The sequence below is a fragment of the Lissotriton vulgaris genome, chromosome 10 (genome assembly GCF_964263255.1).
Source record: "Lissotriton vulgaris chromosome 10, aLisVul1.2, whole genome shotgun sequence".
In the NCBI taxonomy this organism is placed as follows: Eukaryota; Metazoa; Chordata; class Amphibia; order Caudata; family Salamandridae; genus Lissotriton; species Lissotriton vulgaris.
This window is the reverse complement of record NC_141698.1, coordinates 1156073079-1156095999: the sequence shown is the minus strand read 5'-3', so window position 1 is coordinate 1156095999 and position 22921 is coordinate 1156073079. Positions and strand designations below refer to the sequence as shown.

The 22921-nt window shown below is 53.5% G+C and overlaps 1 protein-coding gene across 3 annotated transcripts in view; it reads right to left on the bottom strand.

The window, feature by feature from the left end:
- Window positions 1-22921, bottom strand: part of LOC147689504 (NACHT, LRR and PYD domains-containing protein 3-like) — a 255087-nt gene that overhangs the window by 108565 nt on the left and 123601 nt on the right. For all 3 annotated transcript variants that reach the window (XM_086942258.1, XM_086942260.1, XM_086942259.1), the window contains one exon: window positions 8746-8842. In XM_086942258.1, coding sequence (XP_086798384.1) covers window positions 8746-8842 — 97 coding nt within the window. The remainder of the gene's footprint in view (window positions 1-8745; window positions 8843-22921) is intronic.

The window sequence follows — 22921 nt, the reverse complement described above, 5'->3', positions numbered from 1 at the left end:
AGGAACTGATCTAGAAAATGAAGTATATGGATTAGGTAATTATACAATTAACCTTATGATTCTTACTGTTGAATCCGAAGCTGCACCAGTTCTCCCTGCTATGCCAGTATTACCAGTCACAGGTGACTTATGTGTCAGAAAGAAGGGTTCAGTACACTTAGGTCATAGTAAATGTACTACTGTGGTCGAATTCAGTGATCAAGGCAAGTCTTCCTTTAGAGCTACTCGTCATTCCTACTTTGTTTGTGGCCATACCGCATACATACGCTTACCTCCAGATTGGGATGGTACCTGTTACATTGCATTCCTTCTGCCACCTGTTTTTCTAGCCCCTCCTGATTATCACAGAAATACAAATCTAGTAAAGAATAGACTCCGAAGAGATCTCCCGATTGTCGACTATACTGAAACGGCATGGGAGCAATACACAGACTTCAATAAAGGTTTCTTCCCCTACTTAGGTACCGTCTTTAATAGTAAACTGATACGAAGATTAACTAGAACACTTGAAGCAGTAGTGAATGAAACTACCTCCGCTCTAGGCAACTTAACAGAGGAGCAATCTGCCATGCGGGTTGTTGTTCTCCAAAATCGTCTTGTTATTGACGTCATCCTAGCAGATAGGGGCGGAGCTTGTAAGGTCATCGGGTCAAGTTGCTGTGTTTTCATTCCAGAAAACGCGCCAACAGTATATAAAGCTATCACACGTCTTCATAAAATTGCAAGTTTGATACATCAGAATCCAGGCACCTGGACTTGGTCCGGTTGGTTCTGAACAACGTTGACCGCTTGGGGATGGAAGATCCTACCCTTCCTAGGCATTGCCCTTGTCATAGTATTCAGTTGCTGCCTGTGCCTACAGTGTGGGCCAGCGATTTGTGGTCTGTGCGCCACATCATGTATTCCACATTCCAGTTTTCACTCAAAACGCGAAAAGAAGAAAGAAGAGCAAATGATGTTACAAGAACAGACTGATCGGTTCATGAGGATCGATATATCATGAAGGGTCCGTAGGGAACAAGGAGGGAATGAGGAAATATAAATTTTATGGTCAAGAAATGTTCCCTAACGTGTACCCCACCGTCTCCATGTACGAGCTTAAAGTGCATGTAACTTCCCTCCTGTGCCAGCTATGAAGACGCAAATACATTTGCGTCCAACGTTAACATGTCCTCTTTCAGATCCACCCTGAACGGGTTGAATATTCCGTTCCTAGGTATGCCATGCCAACGTCTTTTTGTGGTGTACTTTACACGTTTTTCAGCTCTGGCGAAGTAGGCCTCTGAATTCTGCCATCAAGCCTTTTCCTGCCTTCTGACTCTGAACGCCTCAGCCTGGGCTGCCTCTGTACCCGTGACCTCTGCCTTACTCCCTGCGCGGCTAACGGCGCTTAGCTCAGCCTGCTGCCTGCCAAGACTGTATTCAACCTTCGAATTATCTGCTCCGCTCCTCAAACATACATTCCTGCCTACTAGTTCAAGTAAACATCCTTCCAGCTGCAGAGCAAAGGGCCCGGCCTCACTGTCTCCGTGCAAGTAATTCCTAGCTTCTGTTACCATGGTAGGCCCATGCCCCCTCGCATCTCATGCAGACACGTAAACGCTTATACACGCACTCACAGTCAGTATAGAATAGCCTCTGCCCAAGAGACCTTTCCCTTTAGATAATATGGTTCCCAAACATCAGATATTAGATATGATATAGGTACGAGTTGATCTGACATGCCAGACTTCTGTCTCTTTCCGTTAGTGTAAATGTCAAGTCCCCTGCACCCTCCAGCTCCACGTCAATCACACGTCATGCAGCTGCGCGCGCATCCAGACCTCAGATTTCTGCTGACTTTACATGATTCTGCTATGTACCCACCTACTTGTGACACTTACATGTGACGTTTCTTGCACACACCTCTATGTTCACGCCTAGTTCACGCCTTTTTGATTACGTATTGCTAACACGTGTGTGTTGTTATCTTGTTTCTCTCAGCTGTTACGCCTACTGTATTGGTATTCATTATATGGTTTAAGTATAAAAGTTATGTCTTGTCAATAAAGTATGCTCTATCCCTTCCTGCACCCCAGTGGTGTCAGGAACCCGATATCCGGTACCAGAACCATTCCTTTTTAAGGAATAAAACCCCTAAGAACTCTAACACCACGGACTCTGCGTCTTTCTTTCCGATTGAGTTATTTTTGTTTAAGTACTTACCTGCATAGAAATTAGGACGGTAAATCAAATATTTACCACAGCCCCAGTGCTCCCTCGGTCTCTGATCTGTCCCAGTGCTCCCCCGGTCTCTGCTCTTTCCCAGTGCACCTTTAGTCTCTGCTCTATCCCAGAACATCATATTCTCTGCCCTGTCCCAGTGAACCTTTAGTCTCTGCCCTATCCCAGTGCATCTTTAGTCTCTGCTCTGTCCCAGTGCACCTTTAGTCTCTGCTCTGCCCCAGTGCTCCCTCGGTCTCTGATCTGTCCCAGTGCTCCCCCGGTCTCTGCTCTGTCCCAGTGCACCATTAATCTCTGCTCTGTCCCAGGGCTCCCTCGGTCTCTGCTCTGTCCCAGTGCTCCCTCTGTCTCTGCTCTGCCCCAGTGCTCCCTCAGTCTCTGCTCTGTCCCAGTGCACCTTTAGTCGCTGCTCTGTCCCAGTGCTCCCTCTGTCTCTGCTCTGTCCCAGTGCTCCCTCGGTCTCTGCACTGTCCCAGTGCACCTTTAGTCTCTGCTCTGTCCCAGTGCTCCCCCGGTCTCTGCTCTGTCCCAGTGCACCTTTAGTCTCTGCTCTGTCCCAGTGCTCCCTCAGTCTCTGCTCTGTCCCAGTGCTCCCTCAGTCTCTGTTCTGTCCCAGTGCTCCCTCGGTCTCTGCTCTGTCCCAGTGCTCCATCAGTCTCTGCTCTGTCCCAGTGCTCCATCGGTCTCTGCTCTGTCCCAGTGCTCCCTCAGTCTCTGCTCTGTCCCAGTGCTCCCTCAGTCCCTGCTCTGTCCCAGTGCTCCCTCGGTCTCTGCTCTGTCCCAGTGCTCCCTCGGTCTCTGCTCTGTCCCAGTGCTCCCTCAGTCTCTGCTCTGTCCCAGTGCTCCCTCAGTCTCTGCTCTGTCCCAGTGCTCCCTTAGTCCCTGCTCTGTCCCAGTGCTCCCTCAGTCCCTGCTCTGTCCCAGTGCTCCCTCAGTCCATGCTCTGTCCCAGTGCTCCCTCGGTCTCTGCTCTGTCCCAGTGCTCCCTCGGTCTCTGCTCTGTCAGAGTGCTCCCTCGGTCTCTGCTCTGTCCCAGTGCTCCCTCAGTCTCTGCTCTGTCCCAGTGCTCCCTCAGTCTCTGCTCTGTCCCAGTGCTCCCTTAGTCCCTGCTCTGTCCCAGTGCTCCCTCAGTCCCTGCTCTGTCCCAGTGCTCCCTCAGTCCATGCTCTGTCCCAGTGCTCCCTCGGTCTCTGCTCTGTCCCAGTGCTCCCTCGGTCTCTGCTCTGTCAGAGTGCTCCCTCGGTCTCTGCTCTGTCCCATTACTCCCTCGGTCTCTGCTCTGTCCCAGTGCTCCCTCGGTCTCTGCTCTGTCCCAGTGCTCCCTCAGTCTCTGCTCTGTCCCAGTGAACCTTTAGTCTCTGCTCTGTCCCAGTGCTCCCTCAGTCCTTGCTCTGTCCCAGTGCTCCCTCGGTCTCTGCTCTGTCCCAGTGCTCCCTCAGTCTCTGCTTTGTCCCAGTGAACCTTTAGTCTCTGCTCTGTCCCAGAACATCATATTCTCTGCTCTGTCCCAGTGAACCTTTAGTCTCTGCTCTGTCCCAGTGCTCCCTCAGTCTCTGCTCTGTCCCAGTGAACCTTTAGTCTCTGCTCTGTCCCAAGTGCATCTTTAGTCTCTGCTCTGTCCCAGTGCACCTTTAGTCTCTGCTCTGTCCCAGTGCTCCCTTGGTCTCTGTTTTGCTCTGTCCCAGTGCACCTTTAGTCTCTGCTCTGTCGCGGTGCTCCCTCGGTCTCTGCTCTGTCCCAGTGCCCCCTCGGTCTCTGCTCTGTCCCAGTGCTCCCTCGGCCTCTGCTCTGTCCCAGTGCTTCCTCGGTCTCTGCTCTGTCCCAGTGCACCTTTAGTCTCTGCTCTGTCCCAGTGAACCTTTAGTATCTTCTCTGTCCAAGTGAACCTTTAGTCTCTGCTCTGTCCCAGTGCACCTTTAGTCTCTGCTCTGTCCCAGTGCACCCTCGGTCTCTGCTCTGCCCCAGTGCTCCCTCAGGCTCTGCTCTGTCCCAGGGCTCCCTCAGTCTCTGCTCTGTCCCAGCGCTCCCTCGGTCTCTGCTCTGTCCCAGTGCTCCCTCAGGCTCTGCTCTGTCCCAGTGCACGTTCAGTCTCTGTTCTGTCCCAGGGCTCCCTCAGCCTCTGCTCTGTCCCAGTGCTCCCTCAGTCTCTGCTCTGTCCCAGTGGTCCCTCAGGCTCTGCTCTGTCCCAGTGCTCCCTCCGGCTCTGTCCCAGTGCTCCCTCAGTCTCTGCTCTGTCCCAGTGCTCCCTCAGGCTCTGCTCTGTCCCAGTGCTCCCTCAGGCTCTGTCCCAGTGCTCCCTCAGTCTCTGCTCTGTCCCAGTGCTCCCTCAGGCTCTGTCCCAGTGCTCCCTCAGTCTCTGCTCTGTCCCAGTGCTCCCTCGGTCTCTGCTCTGTCCCAGTGCTCCCTCGGTCTCTGCTCTGTCCCAGTGCACCTTTAGTCTCTGCTCTGTCCCAGTGCTCCCTCGGTCTCTGCTCTGTGCCAGTGCTCCCTCGGTCCCCGCTCTGTCCCAGTGCTCCCTCAGTCTCTGCTCTGCCCCAGTGCTCCCTCGGTCTCTGCTCTGCCCCAGTGCTCCCTCAGTCTCGGCTCTGCCCCAGTGCTCCCTCAGTCTTTGCTCTGCCCCAGTGCTCCCTCAGTCTCTGCTCTGTCCCAGTGCTCCCTCAGTCTCTGCTCTTCCTTCTCTCTTTTCAACCCCCTTGTCTCCCCCTCAGTCTGAGTTTGTGGTCTTAGGGCCTATTTCTTACCCTTGTCTCCCCCTCAAACAGAGTTCCTCGTCTTAGGGCCTTTCCTCCCCTTTGTCTCCACCTCAAACTGAGTTTCTGGTCTTAGGGCCTCTTTCTTACCCTTGTCTCTCCTCGCACTGAGTTCCTGGTCTTAGGGCTTCTTTCTTACCCTTGTCTCCCCCTCACACTGAGTTCCTGGTCTTAGGGCCTCTTTCTTACCCTTGTCTCCCCCTCACACTGAATTCCAGGTCTTAGGACCTCTTTCTTACCCTTGTCTCTCCTCGCACTGAGTTCCTGGTCTTAGGGCTTCTTTCTTACCCTTGTCTCCCCTTCACACTGAGTTCCTGGTCTTAGGGCCTCTTTCTTACTCTTGTCTCCCCCTCACACTGAATTCCAGGTCTTAGGGCCTCTTTCTTACCCTTGTCTCCCCCTCACACTGAATTCCAGGTCTTAGGGCCTCTTTCTTACCCTTGTCTCTCCTCGCACTGAGTTCCTGGTCTTAGGGCTTCTTTCTTACCCTTGTCTCCCCCTCACACCGAGTTCCTGGTCTTAGGGCATCTTTCTTACCCTTGTCTCCCCCTCACACTGAATTCCTGGTCTTAGGGCCTCTTTCATACCCTTGTCTCCCCCTCACACTGAATTCCAGGTCTTAGGGCCTCTTTCTTACCCTTGTCTCCCCTCACACTGAGTTCCTGGTCTAAGGGCCTTTTCTCCCCCTGGTCTCTCCCTCACACTGAGTTCCTGGTCTTAGGGCCTTTTCTCCCCTTTGTCGCTCCCTCACACTGAGTTCCTGGTCTTAGGGCCTTTTCTCCCCCTTGTCTCTCCCTCACATGGAGTTCCTGGTCTTAGGGCCTCTTTCTCCCCCTTGTCTCCCCCTCACACTGAGTTCCTGGTCTTAGGGCCTCTTTCTTACCCTTGTCTCCCCCTCACACTGAGTTCCTGGTCTTAGGGCCTCTTTCCTACCATTGTCTCCCCCTCACACTGAGTTCCTGGTCTTAGGGCCTCTTTCTAACCATTGTCTCCCCTGACACTGAGTTCCTGGCCTTAGGGCCTTTTCTTCCCCTTGTCTCTCCCTCACACTGAGTTCCTGGTCTTAGGGCCTCTTTCTCCCCCTTGTTTCTCCCTCACACTGAGTTCCTGGTCTTAGGGCTTATCTCTCCCCCTTGTCTCCCCCTCACACTGAGTTCCTGGTCTTAGGGCCTCTTTCTTACCCTTGTCTCTCCCTCGCACTGAATTCCTTGTCTTAGGGCCTCTTTCTTACCCTTGTCTCCCCTTCACACTGAGATCCTTGTCTTAAGACCTCTTTCTCACCCTTGTCTCCCCCTCACACTGAGTTCCTGGTCTTAGGGCCTCTCTCTTACCCTTGTCTCTCCCTCACACTGAGTTCCTGGTCTTAGGGCCTCTTTCTTACCCTTGTCTCTCCTCACACTGAGTTCCTGGTCTTAGGGCCTCTCTCTTACCCTTGTCTCTCCCTCACACTGAGTTCCTGGTCTTAGGGCCTCTTTCTTACCCTTATCTCTCCCTCACACAGAGTTCCTGGTCTTAGGGCCTTTTCTTCCCCTTGTCTCTCCCTCACACTGAGTTCCTGGTCTTAGGGCCTCTTTCTTACCCTTGTCCCTCCCTCACACTGAGTTCCTGGTCTTAGGGCCTCTTTCTTACCCTTGTCTCTCCCTCACACTGAGTTCCCGGTGTTAGGGCATTTTCACCCCTTGTCTCTCCCTCACACTGAGTTCCTGGTCTTAGGGCGTCTTTCTTACCCTTGTCTCTCCCTCACACTGAGTTCCTGGTCTTATGGCCTTTTCTCCCCTTTGTCTCTCCCTCACACAGAGTTCCTGGTGTTAGGGCTTCTTTCTTACCCTTGTCTCTCCCTCAAACTGAGTTCCTGGTCTTATAGCATTTTCTCCCCCTTGTCTCTCCCTCACACTGAATTCCTGGTCTTGGGGTCACTTTCTTACCCTTGTCTCCCCCTCACACTGAGTTCATGGTCTTAGGGACTTTTCTCCCCCTTGTCTCTCCCTCACACTGAGTTCCTGGGGTTAGGGCCTCTTTCTTACCCTTGTTTCTCCCTCACACCGAGTTCTGGGTTTTAGGGCCTTTTCTCCCCCTTGTCTCTCCCTCACACTGAATTCCTGGTCTTAGGGCCTCTTTCTTATGATTGTCTGCCCCTCACACTGAGTTCCTGGTCTTAGAGCCTCTTTCTTACCCTTATCTCCCCCTCACACTGAGTTCCTGGTCTTAGGGTCGCTTTCTAACCCTAGTCTCTCCCTCAAACTGAGTTTCTGGTCTTAGGGCCTCTTTCTTTCCTTTTTCTCTACCTCACACTGAGTTCATGGTCTTAGGGCCTCTTTTTTACCCTTGTCTCTCGCCCACACTGAGTTCCTGGTGGCATGGCTTCTTTCTTACCCTTGCCTCCCCCTCACACTAAGTTCGTGGTCTTAGGGCCTCTTTCTTACCTTTGTCTCTCCCTCACATGGAGTTACTGGTCTTTGGGCCTCTTTCTCCCCCTTGTCTCCCCCTCACACTGAGTTCCTGGTCTTAGGGCCTCTATCTTACCCTTGTCTCTCCCTCACACTGAGTTCCTGGTCTTAGGGCCTCTTTCTTACCCTTATCTCTCCCTCACACTGAGTTCCTGGTCTTAGGGCCTTTTCTCCCCCTTGTCTCCCCCTCACACTGAGTTCCTGGTCTTAGGGCCTCTTTCTTACCCTTGTCTCTCCCTCACACTGAGTTCCTGGTCTTAGGGCCTCTTTCTTACCCTGGTCTCTCCTCACACTGAGTTCCTGGTCTTAGGTCCTCTTTTTTACCCTTGTATCCCCTGACACTGAGTTCCTGGCCTTAGGGCCTTTTCTTCCCCTTGTCTCTCCCTCACACCGAGTTCCTAGTCTTAGGGCCTCTTTCTTACCCTTGTCGCCCCCTCACACTCTGGTCTTAGGGCCTCTTTCTTACCCTTGTCTCTCCCTAACACTGAGTTCCTGGTGTTATGGCCTCTTCCTCCCCCTTGTCTCTCCCTCACACTGAGTTCCTGGTCTTAGGGCCTTTTCTCCCCCTTGTCTCTCCCTCACATGAAGTTCCTGGTCTTAGGGCCTCTTTCTCCCCCTTGTCTCCCCCTCACACTGAGTTCCTGGTCTTAGGGCCTCTTTCTTACCCTTGTCTCCCCCTCACACTGAGTTTCTGCTCTTAGGGCCTATTTCTTACCCTTGTCTCTCCCTCACACTGAATTCCTTTGTCTTAGGGCCTCTTTCTTACCCTTGTCTCCCCCTCACACTGAGTTCCTGGTCTTAGGGCCTCTTTCCTACCATTGTCTCCCCCTCACACTGAGTTCCTGGTCTTAGGGCCTCTTTCTAACCCTTGTCTCTCCCTCGTCTCTCCCTCACACTGAGTTCCTGGTCTTAGGGCCTCTTTCTTACCCTTGTCTCCCCCTCACACTGAATTCCAGGTCTTAGGGCCTCTTTCTTACCCTTGTCTCTCCCTCAAACTGAGTTCCTGGTGTGATGGCCTCTTCCTCCCCCTTGTCTTTCCCTCAGACTGAGTTCCTGGTGTGATGGCCTCTTCCTCCCCCATTGTCTCTCCCTCACACTGAGTTCCTGGTCTTAGGGCCTTTTCTCCCCCTGGTCTCTCCCTCACACTGAGTTCCTGGTCTTAGGGCCTTTTCTCCCCCTGGTCTCCCCTCACACTCAGTTCCTGGTCTTAGGGCCTCTTTCTCACCCTTGTCTTCCCCTCACACTGAGTTCCTGGTCTTAGGGCCTCTCTCTTACCCTTGTCTCCCCTCACACTCAGTTCCTGGTGTTAGGGGGCCCATTCTTACCATCGCTCTGCTTCTCTCTTGCTCTTGAGCTTTTCTTGCTGCAGATTTCAGGCTCTCTTTCCCTTCAGGGCTGAACTTGTTCCCCTCTGGAAAGTCACTGAAAGAAAGAAAATAAAAATAGATTATTCCAGTCCCTGCCCAGCGCCCCACACACCCACAACCCAGTGACACCCCCTGCAGAGTGAGGATGTCACAAAGACCCTCAGAGGGACCAGCTCTGCCCTAAACCACGGGCCCCCGCCTCACACAAGGGGGCGCCACACAATCCAGATACACCCGATAGAGCTGGAACCGCTCCCAACCACCCTTCACTCCAGGGACCTCAAACCACACTCCAGGGTCCCCAGAACCACACTCAAGAGACGCCAAAACCACACTCCAGGGACCCCAAAACAACCCTTCACTCCAGGGTCCCCAACCCCACCCTTCAATCCTGGGACCCCAAACCCACACCCAAGGGACCCCAAACCCACACTCTAGGAACCCTAAAACCACACTCCACTGGAGGAAGGAACCGCAAATCCACACACCACTCTAGGAACCCCAAAACCGCACTCCACTCTAGGGACCCCAAAACCGCACTCCACTCTAGGGACCCCAAAACCGCACTCCACTCTAGGGACCCTAAAACCGCGCTCCACTCTAGGGACCCTAAAACCGCGCTCCACTCTAGGGACCCCAAAACCGCACTCCACTCTAGGAACCCCAAAACCACACTCCACTCTAGGGACCCCAAAACCGCACTCCATTCTAGGGACCCCCCAACCGCACTCCACTCTAGGGACCCCAAAACCACACTCCACTCTAGGAACTCCAAAACCACACTCCACGAACCCCAAAACCGCACTCCACTCTAGGGACCCCAAAACCGCACTCCACTCTAGGGACCCCAAAACCGCACTCAACTCTAGGAACCCCAAAACCACACTCCACTCTATGAACCCCAAAACCACACACCACTCTATGAACCCCAAAACCACACTCCACTCTGGGGACCCCAAAACCACACTCCACTCTAGGAACCCTAAAACCGCACACCACTCTAGGCACCCCAAAACCACACTCCTCTCTAGGAACTCCAAAACCACACTCCACTCTAGAAACCCTAAAACCACACTCTACTATATGACCCCCAAAACCACACTCCACTCTAGGGACCCCAAAACAACACTCCACTCTAGGGACCCCAAAACAACACTCCACTCTAGGGACCCCAAAACCACACTCCACTCTAGGAACCACAAAACCGCACTCCACTCTAGGAACCACAAAACCGCACTCCACTCTAGGAACCACAAAATCGCACTCCACTCTAAAAACCCCAAACCCACACTCCACTATGGGGACCGCAAAACCACACACCACTCTAGGGACCCCAAAACCGCACTCCACTCTAGGGACCTCAAAACCACACATCACTCTAGGGACCCAAAAACCGACCTCCACTCTAGAGACCCAAAAAACTGCACTCCACTCTAGGGACCCCAAAACCGCACTCCACTCTAGGAACCCCAAAACCACACTCCACTCGAGGGACCCCAAAACAGCACTCCACTCTAGGAACCCAAAACCACACTCCATTCTATGAACCCCAAAATCACACTCCACTCTAGGGACCCCAAAGCCACATTCCACTCTAGGGACCCCAAAGCCACACTTCACTCTAGGGACCCCAAAGCCACACTCCACTCTAGGAACCCCAAAACCACACCCCACTCTAGGAACCCCCAAACCACACACCACTCTATGGACCCCAAAACCGCACTACACTCTAGGGACCTCAAAACCACACTCCACTCTAGGGACCCCAAAACCACACACCACTCTCGGGACCTCAAAACCACACTCCACTCTAGGAAGGAACCCCAAATCCACACTCCACTCTAGCGACCCCAAATCCACACTCCACTCTAGCGACCCCAAAACCGCACTCCACTCTAGCGACCCCAAAACCACACTCCACTCTAGGGACCCAAAAGCCACACTCCACTCTAGGGACCCCAAAACCACACACCACTCTAGGGATCCCAAAACCGCACTCCACTCTAGGGACCCCAAAACCACACTCCACTCTAGGTAGGAACCCTAAATCCACACTCCACTCTAGCAACCCCAAAACCACACTCCACTATGAACCCCAAAACCACACTCCTTTCTTTGGACCCAAAAGCCACACTCCACTTTAGGAACCCCAAAACCACACACCACTGTAGGGACCCCAAATCTGGACTCCACTCTAGGTATCCAAAAACCCCACTCCACTCTAGGAACCCCAAAACCACACTCCACTCTAGGGACCCCAAAACTCCACTCCACTCTAGGAACTACAAAACCACACACCACTCTAGGGAACCCAAAACCGCACTCCACTCTAGGGATCCCAAAACCGCACTCCACTTTAGGAACCCCAAAACCACACTCTACTCTAGGAACCCCAAAACCACACTCCCCTCTAGGAACTCCAAAACCACACTCCACTCTAGGAACCCCAAAACCACACTCCACTCTAGGAACCCCAAAACCATACACCCCTCTCAGGACCTCAAAACCATACTCCACTCTAGGGACCCCAAAACCACACTGCACTCTAGGTAGGAACCCCAAATCCACAATCCACTCTAGCGACCCCAAAACCGCACTCCACTCTATGAACCCCAAAACCACACTCCACTCTAGGGACCCCAAAGCCACACACCACACTAGGGACCCCAAAAACCGCGCTTCACTCTAGGGACCCTAAAACCGCACTTACCTCTAGGGACCCCAAAACCGCACTCCACTCTAGGGATCCCAAAACCACACTCCACTCTAGGGACCCCAAAACCACACTCCACTCCAGGAACCCCAAAACCACACACAACTCCAGGAACCCCAAAACTACACTCCACTCTAGGGACCCCAAAACCACACTCCACTCTAGGTAGGAACCCCAAATGCACACTTCCCTCTAGCAACCCCAAAACCGCACTCCACTCTATGAACCCCAAAACCACACTCCACTATAGGAACCCCAAAACCACACACCACTAGGGACCCCAAAACCGCACTCCTCTCTAGGGACCCCAAAACCACACTCCACTCTAGAACTCCAAAACCACACTCCACTCTAGGAACTCCAAAACCACACTCCACTCAAGGGCCCCCAAAACCACACTCCACTCTAGGGACCCCAAAACCACACTCCACTCTAGGAACCCCAAAACCACACACCACTCTAGGGACCCCAAAACCGCACTCCACTCTAGGTAGGAACCCCAAATCCGCACTCCACTCTAGCGACCCCAAAACCACACTCCACTCTAGGGACCCCAAAACCGCACTCCACTCTAGGGACCCCAAAACCACAATCCACTCTAGGGACCCCAAAACCACACACCACTCTAGGGACCCCAAAACCGCACTCCACTCTAGGTAGGAACCCCAAATCCACACTCCACTCTAGGTAGGAACCCCAAATCCACACTCCACTCTAGCGACCCCAAAACCGCACTCTACTCTATGGACCCAATACCACACTCCACTCTAGGGACCCCAAAGCCACACTCCACTCTAGGGACCCCAAAACCACACTCCACTCTAGGGACCACAAAACCGCACTCCACTCTTGGGACCACAACACCACACTCCACTCTAGGAACTTCAAAACCACACTCCACTCTAGGGACCCCAAAACCAATCAATCAATCAATCGCTGCATTTCTAAAGCGCGCTACATACCCTTGAGGGTCTCAATGCGCGAGGGTGGGGGCTACTGGTTGAAGAGCCAGGTCTTGAGAAGTCTTCTGAAGGCCAGCAGGTCCTGAGTCTGTCGTAGGCTGTTAGGGAGAGCGTTCCAGGTCTTGGCGGCGAGGTAGGAGAAGGATCTGCCGCCGGTGGTGGTTTTCCGGATACGAGGAACTGTGGCGAGGGCGAGGTTGGCTGAGCGGAGGCTTCGGGTGGGGGTGTGGAAGCTGAGTCGGTTGTTGAGGTACGTAGGTCCGGTGTTGTGTTGTGCTTGGATGAGGAGTTTGAAAGTGATCCTCTTGTTGACGGGGAACCAGTGCAGGCCTCTCAGGTGGGGTGTGATGTGACTGCGTCGGGGGATGTTGAGGATCAGTCGTGCCGAGGCGTTCTGAATTCGTTGTAGTCGTCTCAGAAGCTTGGTTGTTGTTCCTGAGTAGAGGGCGTTCCTGTAGTCGAGTCTGCTAGTGATGAGGGCCTGGGTGACGTTTTTTCTCGTGTCGGGAGGGATCCATTTGCAGATCTTGCGGAGCATTCGGAGGGTGTTGAAGCAGGATGCGGAGACGGCGTTGACTTGCCTGGTCATGGAGAGGGTGGAGTCGAGGATGACCCCCAGGTTGCGTGCGTGGTCTGTGGGTTCCGGGGCTGAGCCTAGCGATGTGGGCCACCAAGAGTCGTCCCAGGCTGATGGGGTGGGTCCGATAATGAGGACCTCCTTCTGGTCTGAATTCAGCTTCAGTCTGCTGTTGGACAGGCCTCGTGAAGGGGGCCGCTCCCTCCCTGCATAATAAGGACCGAACACCGGCTCTCCCGGTGTCACCAGAAGAACCACTCCAGCAACCCACAGAAGCAACCCGCAACCCGTCCCCAACGGGACGCCTGCTCCCGAACACCCCGACATCGGCCGGCCCGGGCCGCCATCAGCAGCATTGCCCCGGCCCAGCCGCCATCTTGGACACTGCACCACGAGGCCGCGTGGCCTCAGCTCGACCCCAACCCTGGGCCTGGCCAGGCCCCGACATTGAGGCACCACCATCCACCCAGGAGGTGAAGAGACCACTTGGCAGGTCAAAGGGAGAAAGGAGCGTCGATGGCTCTCCCCCGCCAGGTGCCGATCGCCCCCAGCCTCCCTGGGCGCTGGCTCCACCCCCCTGCTGGGTGTCTGGACTCCCTCATCCCGAACCTCCCGACCTCCAAGAGCGAGGGTCCGGACATCAAAGGAGGCCAGACCTATCACTGGGGCAGCTCCAGAGCAGGAAGGCAGTTGTATCCTGGAGTCGAGAGACACCTTGAAGAACTCATCCTTGACGGACTGCTGGCGCTGCCACAGCCCTGCCTTGTGAATCATCGTTCCTGCCTGCTGGCGCTGCCGCGGCCCTCTGCAACCTACACCTTCGTCGGGACCTGCTGGCGCTGCCGCGGCCCACCCTTGTGAACCATCGCTCCTGCCTGCTGGCGCTGCCGCGGCCCTCTGCAACCTACACCTTCATCGGGACCTGCTGGCGCTGCCGCGGCCCATCCTTGTGAACCATCGCTCCTGCCTGCTGGCGCTGCCGCGGCCCTCTGCAACCTACACCTTCGTCGGGACCTGCTGGCGCTGCCGCGGCCCATCCTTGAGTGAACCATCGCCTTGCCTGCTGGCGCTGCCGCAGCCCTTCTCAAACGAGACTTGTCAGCCTAGCCTGCCGGCGCTGCCGCGGCCCGACCTTCCAGAACTCCGAGCTCGAGGATTGTGAGCTACCCATCTTGCCACCCCCCGTACCAGGCCGGTACCAAGACTGTCCCGCTACCCTTTCCCCTTCAGAGACTAGAATTGAGAGGACCCTCGTGTCCCAACCTCACTGTATCGCTGATAACCTTGCTTCAAGAATCATATATAAAGAGTGTTGACCTCATCCTTGTGTGGTGTCCATCCGTGGGGGGGAAGTTACTCGTCTGTACGATCGCTGGAGACGGCCCTCACTGGAGGCCTCTCCCCTTGTCCTCGGCCGACCCTCCGGGTCCCCGTCTAACATATGCTGTCCTTCATCCAGTCGGCTACGGCCTTCATTCTTCTGTGGAGGCTGGCTTTGGCGGTGTGGGGGTCTTCGGTGAGGGATATGATCAGCTGGGTGTCGTCGGCGTAGGAGATGATGTTGAGGTTATGTTGTCGTGCGACGTGGGCGAGTGGTGCCATGTAGATATTGAACAGTGTCGGGCTGAGGGCGGATGCCTGTGGGACACCGCAGATGATCTCAGTGGTTTTTGAGCGGAAGGGTGGGAGGCGGACGCTCTGGGTTCTGCCGGAGAGGAAGGATGTGGTCCAGGCCAGGGCCTTCTCTTGAATTCTGGCGTCATGGAGGCGTGCTGATAGGGTGCGGTGGCAGACTGTGTCAAAGGCTGCTGATAGGTCCAGGAGGATGAGGGTGGCTGTTTCTCCTTTGTCCATCAGGATCCTGATGTCGTAAGTGGCGGCGATGAGGGCGGTCTTGGTGCTGTGGTTGCTGCAGAAACCGGACTGGGAAGGGTCCAGGATGTTGTCTTCGAGGTAGCGGGTTAGCGGTTTAGTTGACAATCTTCTCGGTCACTTTTGCCGGGAACGGGAGCAGGGAGATGGGCCGGAAGTTCTTGAGGTCCTTGGGGTCCGCCTTGGGCTTCTTCAGAAGGCCGTTGATTTTGGCGTGCTTCCAGCTTTCCGGGAAGGTTGCTGTCTCGAAGGAACTGTGGATTGTTTTCCGGAGGTGGGGCGCGATGGTTGTGCTGGCTTTGTTGAAGACGTGGTGAGGGCAGGGGTCAGATGGGGATCCGGAGTGGATGGAGTTCATGGTTTTGATGGTGTCTTTGTCGCTGACGTTGGATCAGGCGGTCAGGCGACTGGTGAAGGTGGTGGTTGCAGGGGTGGTGGATTCGGTGGTGGGTGCGGGGGTGTCGGAGTTGAAGCTGTCGTGGATGTCGGTGATCTTGCGGTGAAAGAAGGTGGCCAGAGAGTCGCTCAAGTCTTGTGATAGTGGGATGTCGTTGGTGTTGGAGCTGGGGTTGGAGAGTTCTTTCACAATGCTGAAGGGCTCTTTGGTGTTGTGTGCGTTGTTGTCTAGGCGGTCCTTGAAGGCGGTCCTCTTGGCGTTCCTGATGAGTTGGTGGTGTCTGCGGGTGGCGCTCTTGTGGCTGTGTGGCAATAATAGAACAATTTGGTAGTGGTGGTTCCCAAATGGGAATAACCGCACCTACACTTGTTATATTCAATACAGAGTAATACTGGGTTTACAATATAAGATAAAGCATCAAGTTGAGACGGAGTGCTACATGGACCACTGTCACTCACTACCAGGGGTGACTCTTGCCAATCAAAGGGTTGGCAAATCTATGCATGCAAAAAAGGGGTCAAGAGGAGCACAATCCTAAGAACAAGTAGAAACAAGTGACTTATTAATCACAGCAGTTTGTTTAGCAAATGGTAACATAAGTCCAGTTCCAAGTATCATGGAGTCTTCATTCTTGGACAGGATAACAAAACAAAAAGTTCATATATGATTGTAATTCCATTTATTCAAAAAACGTCATGAAAATAGTTGGAGCATCAAACTGAAACAGCCAACACGTGTTTCGTCGGTACAACCAATCAGTACCAATACTGTCTCAAGGCTAAACAGATGATTGTGACCGTAATGGATCGAGGCCTTCAATGTAGAATAGGATTTGGACTCTGTTATCATAAACCAAAGTTGTATATAGTAAAGATGAGCACCAGAACACTGTCTCTTAAAGGTAGTCAGAACTCGGACACAGTTGTCTTGAAAGAAGACAGTCCCACCACGTCTGGTATAATCGACTAATTTGTCGATGTGGACTGGTCATAATCCACAAAATAGTACGTAATTAAAGTTGCAAAAACGAAGTGTGGTATTATGAAACCAGAGAAGTAATAAAATATGAGCCCCGACGAGTAGTAGAGAGCGGGTGTCAGTCTAAGTAAGTACTGTATTCAGAAAGAAGATGGATACTTCAAGATAGATCATTCAAGTTACTTTATTAAGTTAAGATGTTAAGATAGAAACGATAACCCCATCAGGAGCAGCTGTCCTGCTGCTCAGCCCTCACCCAACTGACATCCACAAACCACTAGCATTCTACCTGTTAGAAAGGCGATCCTAGGGGGGAGGCAGAGGTTGTCTGGCCGACCACCCTGAGACCCACCTCTCCTTCTGGAGTTGGCCGAACGCCGTCGAGAGGCCTCCTGGCGAGGTTCCTCTCCTAGAATCGTACAGGCGAGCAATCACACTACTACCAATGGACACCACACAAGGATAGGTTCTTAAAGTCTTTATCAGCAATCAAGGCAGGTTATCTCAGCAATATATGTACAAATGGATCGAGGGATTCTTAAGGTCTCGATAACTGTGGGAAGGGGGTAGCGGGACAGTCTTGGTACCAGCCTGGTACAGGCATACCCTATGCTCAGCTCTCAATCCTCGAGCTGGGGGGTTCCTCGGGGTCGGGCCGCGGCAGCGCCAGCAGGGCTCCGAAGATGGTTCAGCGAGGTCGGGCCGCGGCAGTGCCAGCAGGGCTCCGAAGATGGTTCAGCGAGGTCGGGCCGCGGCAGGGCCAGCAGGGCTCCGAAGATGGTTCAGCGAGGTCGGGCCGCGGCAGTGCCAGCAGGGCTCCGAGGATGGTTCAGCGGGGTCGGGCCGCGGCAGTGCCAGCAGGGCTCCGAAGATGGTTCAGCGAGGTCGGGCCGCGGCAGGGCCAGCAGGGCTCTGAAGATTGTTCAGCGAGGTCGGGCCGCGGCAGCGCCAGCAGGGCTCCGAATAGGGTTCAGGGTTCCGTAGTGAGTTTGTCTCAGGGTCAGCCGCGGTTCAACCTGCAGGGCTCTCGACTCCAGGATACAACTGCCGACCCATTCCAGAGCTGCCCCAGATATAGGTCTGGAGTCCTTTGATGTCAGGACCCTCGCACCTGGGGGTCAGAGGGGCCGGGATGAGAATGTCCAGACACCCAGCAAGGGGGTGGAGCCAGTGCCCAGGGAGGCCGGAGGGCGATCGAAACCAGGCGTCCGGGGACAGCTGGAGGGCCATCGAAACTCTCCTCCTCCTTGATCCGTCAAGTGGCTGTTTACCCCCTGGTCGGTTCTTGGTGCCTCGATGTCGGGGCTTCGCTGGGGCCGCGGCCGAGGTCGGGCCGAGGCCACGGGGCCCGGACGTGGGAGGCCCAAGATGGAGTCGGGGCCTACGAGGGTGGCCCGGGATCGGGGTCGGACCAGCAGCGTGGGGCGAGTAGGGGTCGCCATGTTCTGGAGGGGGAGAGCCGGGAGTTACCATGAGTGGCGGCTCTCGTGAAGGTGGGAGGGGGTAGCTTCAGGCCGGAGGACAGGGGTCGATGTCGTCCAGGGCCCACCATGTGGGAGGAGTGGGACCAAGCCACGGGGCCGGGTCCAACACTACCCATCCAACATTCCACAACACAGACATTCTAGCTGAGCAGCAGGAAGACTCAAGATACAACATATCTCCCTTCGTTAGGGGAACAACTGCACTGTGCAATAAAATGGATAAAACCAACAAGATAAAGATCATAACAATGCACTCTAGTACATATAGTCAATGAATTAAAACAATGCACTCAATACATTTTAACTCAACTCGCGCACTACAGCCACAAATCATACCAGTTGGCCAGACCAGTACAACAAGCAAGGCACACCGGAACAACCTCAACACCCTATAAAACATGAAACAACGTGCACTCTTCAGACCAAGAACAAGCACTCACATAACTTATTCATTCATAACTTATTCATGCGCTACAAAACGACATGCACACCTCAGACCAAGAACAAGCACTCACATAACTCATTCATTTGTCAATCAACACTACACAATACCTAATAATGAACAACCACAAACAACATAGCCGTCTCGGCAAAGTGCATTTCCAACCCAACCATGACGTGCGAGGGACACTGCCAACGCAACCTTGACGTACGAGGCAACAGACATTCACAACGCAACCCTGACGTGCGAGACAACAGACATCCCCATCGCAACCCTGACGTGCGAGGCAACAGACATTCCCATCGCAACCCTGACGTGCGAGGCAACAGACATCCCCATCGCAACCCTGACGTGCGAGACAACAGACATCCCCATCGCAACCCTGACGTGCGAGGCAACAGACATTCCCATCGCAACCCTGACGTGCGAGGCAACAGACATCCCCATCGCAACCCTGACGTGCGAGGCAACAAACATCCCCCTCGCAACCCTGACGTGCGAGGCAACAGACATTCCCATCGCAAGCCTGACGTGCGAGAGACACTCCCAACGCAACCACACCACCCACTTCATCCTCTACTACCAAACAGCACAACCAAGGGAAGACTACATACACCATAGCCCCCCGCATACACAAGCTAATGAGTTGCCTAACAACTTGACACACTCACACACATTTTTTGTGGAACAGCTCGTGGTGACTTAATCACCTACAACTACCCTTCACAACCCAACCAAGGGGTGACTACACACAACATAGTCCCCGCATGCACAAGCTAATGAGTTGCCTAACAACCAGACACAACTCACACACAACATTTGTTGTGGAACAGCTCTTGGTGACCTAACCATCTACAACCATACAACACTACAGAGGGGTGACCACATACAACAAAGCCCCCTCAAACACAAGCTAATGAGTTGCCTAACATCCTGACACAACTCACACACAACCCTTTAGTGGACTAACAACATAACACCACCCAAGAAAATGAGCGGAAAAAAACCAAAACACAACACTTAGGGATGGTACACCCCATAGTGCTCAAGTTCTGGGAACTCATTTCCGATGTTGGCCTTTCCTCCACGCCTTCATGCTTATTAGCCTTCCTTGACCCTGGACATTGCTCAGTTCGTCGCCTCAATTCTTGTGACCAATGTCCCTTCTCAGACACTTCTTGGCTCCCAGGCTGTGACCTTTGACCTTTGGCAGCTTCATCTGTTCACACTGACTCGCTTCCATTAATGGGACCTCTGAGCAAATCTTGTTACTAAAACAGTTACCATGACTGATGCCACGATATTCACAGTGCTCACCCAACAGCTTCCAAAACGACAAGCTTTTCCATTTTAATTTTCTTCCGAGCACCTTGGCGTTTTAATTTCTCCCATGGACACTATTTCCGGAAACCAAAACTTCTTGAAAATACATCATAACATCACTTTTATTCCTGTTAAAAGCACATGCTGTAATGAAAGGATGACAGTACCTGGTTCTCTGTACATCTCAGCAAGATTCAAAGTTAACGACATTCCGATAACATCCTCTGCAATATCTTAACCTTACGATGGATGCATTCGCAAAATGGAGGCACGCACATCGACGTAGGGTCGGGTGATTCACGGCACACACATGCACCAAAATACGCCGTTTGAAGAGTCGTCACAGACGATGACGCAAAAGACCACCTAGAAGGTAAACATGTCTCGTGCAAATTTTAAAAGGAAACAGAAACCGTTGATAAAATGTTCATATATTATGTACAAAATGATCGTATTTTGTGTATTCCTCCTTTCTTTTAAGGACTGTCTCCAACATGTAAACACCGATCTCTTTGCTCCTCAAACACGTTTTTTTAAAATTCATTTCTTAAATTCCGATTTCCCATCAGATCTTAATGACCGGTAGTATTTTAGTCAATTACTACAACGTAGACTCAGTTCTTCACGCTCTTTAAACACACTTTTATCCATCACTAAATTTCCGATTTCTTTCCGTCTAGTCTCACTGTCCCAGAGTATTTCATTCAGTTACCACCACGTAGACTCAGATCTCCACGCTCAACAAACAGGCAGCACAGAGGCCCGTTGTCAGCTTTGAGCAATCCGTATTGTACTAATTATGGGGAACTTCGTCCCTTCAAAACTACACCGGATAACTGCCATTACATTCACCGAGGCTCGATCTTTTGCCCCCGAACAATAAACAAATTACTGCTGATCTGGCAAACCTGGGTTTCAGGGCGACCGATGTCCGTGTCACTGATGGGGTCAATTGCCAGCCAGCGTTCATTCTCAAGTTCACAAACAATCATTTACCTCCATACTTCTTTTCATCTTTTTTTTTGTAACTTCTCTGCTTCAAGTCTTACCGCTTGGACTTCTTTACTCAGTTTCAGTCTATTTCACGTTGGCTGATCAGCTTCTTTATAGTTGCACGCATGGATTCTTCTTCAAAACATCGCCAAATGATGTAATCAGAAAGAAGATGGATACTTCAAGATAGATTATTCAAGTTACTTTATTAAGTTAAGATGTTAAGATAGAAACGATAACCCCATCAGGAGCAGCTGTCCTGCTGTTCAGCCCTCACCCAACTGGCATCCACAAACCACTAGCATTCCACCCATCCAACATTCTAGAACACAGACATTCTAGCTGAGCAGCAGGAAGACTCAAGATACAACATACTGTGAAAAAAACCAAGCTGCAGAGTATCTAAGGGCTGGAGCCAAGCCGCAGAGTATCTAAGGGCTGGAGGTGAGCACAAAGGTCCGCATGATAACGTGACCGAAAAAAACGGTGGCTGTCTGGTGTTCGGTCGTGGAGCCATTTCTTCTCCAGCTTCCGACAGGTGTGCTTGGAGATCCGGAGGTCTTCGGTGAACCAGGCGGCTTTCTTGTTGGTGTGGTTGGTTGTGGAGGTCTTGAGAGGGGCGAGGGTGTTGGCGCAGTTGTTGATCCACTGTTTGAGGTTGGTCGCGCAAGTGTCTGGGTCGGTGGGTGGTCTCAGGGCGGGGGTGGTAGTCAGTTGGTCCTTGGTGACCTTGCCCCAGCAGCGGCGTGGCAGCTGTTGGGTGCGGTGGTGTGTGGTGGGTTTCCTGAAGGTGAAGTGGACGCATCTGTGGTCGGTCCAGTGGGGTTCGGTGGTGTGGTTGAAGGAGACGTGGGGGCTTGTGGAGAAGATGGGGCCCAGCGTGTGTCCAGCGGCGTGGGTGGGTGTAGTCACGAGCTGTTTGAGTCCGTGGTTGGCGAGGTTGTCGATCAAGGCAGTGGAGTGGGCGTTGTTATTGTTCTCGAGGTGGAAGTGCAGGTCCCCGAGGAGGATGTAGTCTGTGGAGGTGAGGGCGTGGGTGTTGACGAGGTCGGCGATGGTGTCGCTGAACTGTGGTCTTGGTCCGGGTGGTCTGTAGACGAGTGTTCCTCTGAGGGTGGTGTTGGGGCTGGTGTGGATCTGGAAGTGCATGTGCTCGGCGGTGGTGAGGGTGTCGTCGGTGTTGGTCGAGACTCTGAGGGTGTCCTTGTGGATGATGGTGATTCCCCCTTCCACTCGGTTGGTGCGGTCTTTGCGGGAGATCTTGTAGCCCTGTGGGATGGCTATGGCGATGTCTGGTGCGGAGGTGGCGTTCAGCCAGGTCTCCGTCAAGAAGGCGACGTCGGGGGCGGTAGAGTCTAGGAGGTCCCAGAGTTCGATGGCGTGTTTGCGAGCGGAGAGAGTGTTGAGGAGGATGCAGCGGAGGTGGTTGGGTTCTCTGGTTGGTGGTTTGGTGGGCTGGATGCTGGTGAATCTGCAGTTCCGGCAGGTGAAAGGCCCTTGGGTGCGCTTCGGGGTGGCCTGGTAGCAGGGGTGGTCTCGTCCGGTGTTGAGTGCGAGGAGGGTGCTGGAGTCGTAGTGCAGTCTGGTGTTGCGGGGGGCGCGGTCCGGGCGCGGACGGGCGCAGCCGCTGCGTGGCCTCTATATGAGGGGAAGAGGGAGGGAGGAGCAGCTGAGAGGCGGGAGCGGGGCGGCGAATGGGGAACCAGGGGGGCGGGGACGCAGTGGCGGGAGAGGTCGACGGGTGGCACAGAAAGGAAGAGGGCAGAAAAAACAGGAACACAGGACAGGCAAATACAGGCAAATACAATGGGCACAAAAATAACAGCAAAGAGCAAAAACGACCAACAATGAAGTACAATGCGGGGGACACCCGGTACGAACCGGGGGACAGAGGGGCACAGCGAGTGGCAGCAGTGGCAGGGGTAGCCCCACACAGGAGGACCGTGTGGTGGCTGAGGGGGTGACCTACCTGGTTACAGGGTCAAGGGTCGCTCCACACTCCACTCTAGGAACCCCAAAACCACACTCTACTCTAGGGACCCCAAAACTGCATTCCACTCTAGGAACCCCAAAACCGCACTCCACTATAGGAACCCCAAAACTGCACTCCACTCTAGGAACCGCAAAACCGCACTCCACTCTAGGGACCCCAAAACCACACTCCACTCTAGGCGCTTCAAAACCCTGCACTCTAGTGACGCCAAAACCACACTTTACTCTAGGGACCCCAGAAACACCCTTTTGCTCCAGGGACCACAAAAGTACATTCACTGTAGGGTCCCCAAAATCACAACACTCATGAGACTCTATACCTGCACTCACGTGTAGGGACCCCACACCACACTCCTGCGACCCCTTTACCCACACTCCACTTCTGTGACCCCTGTACCCAC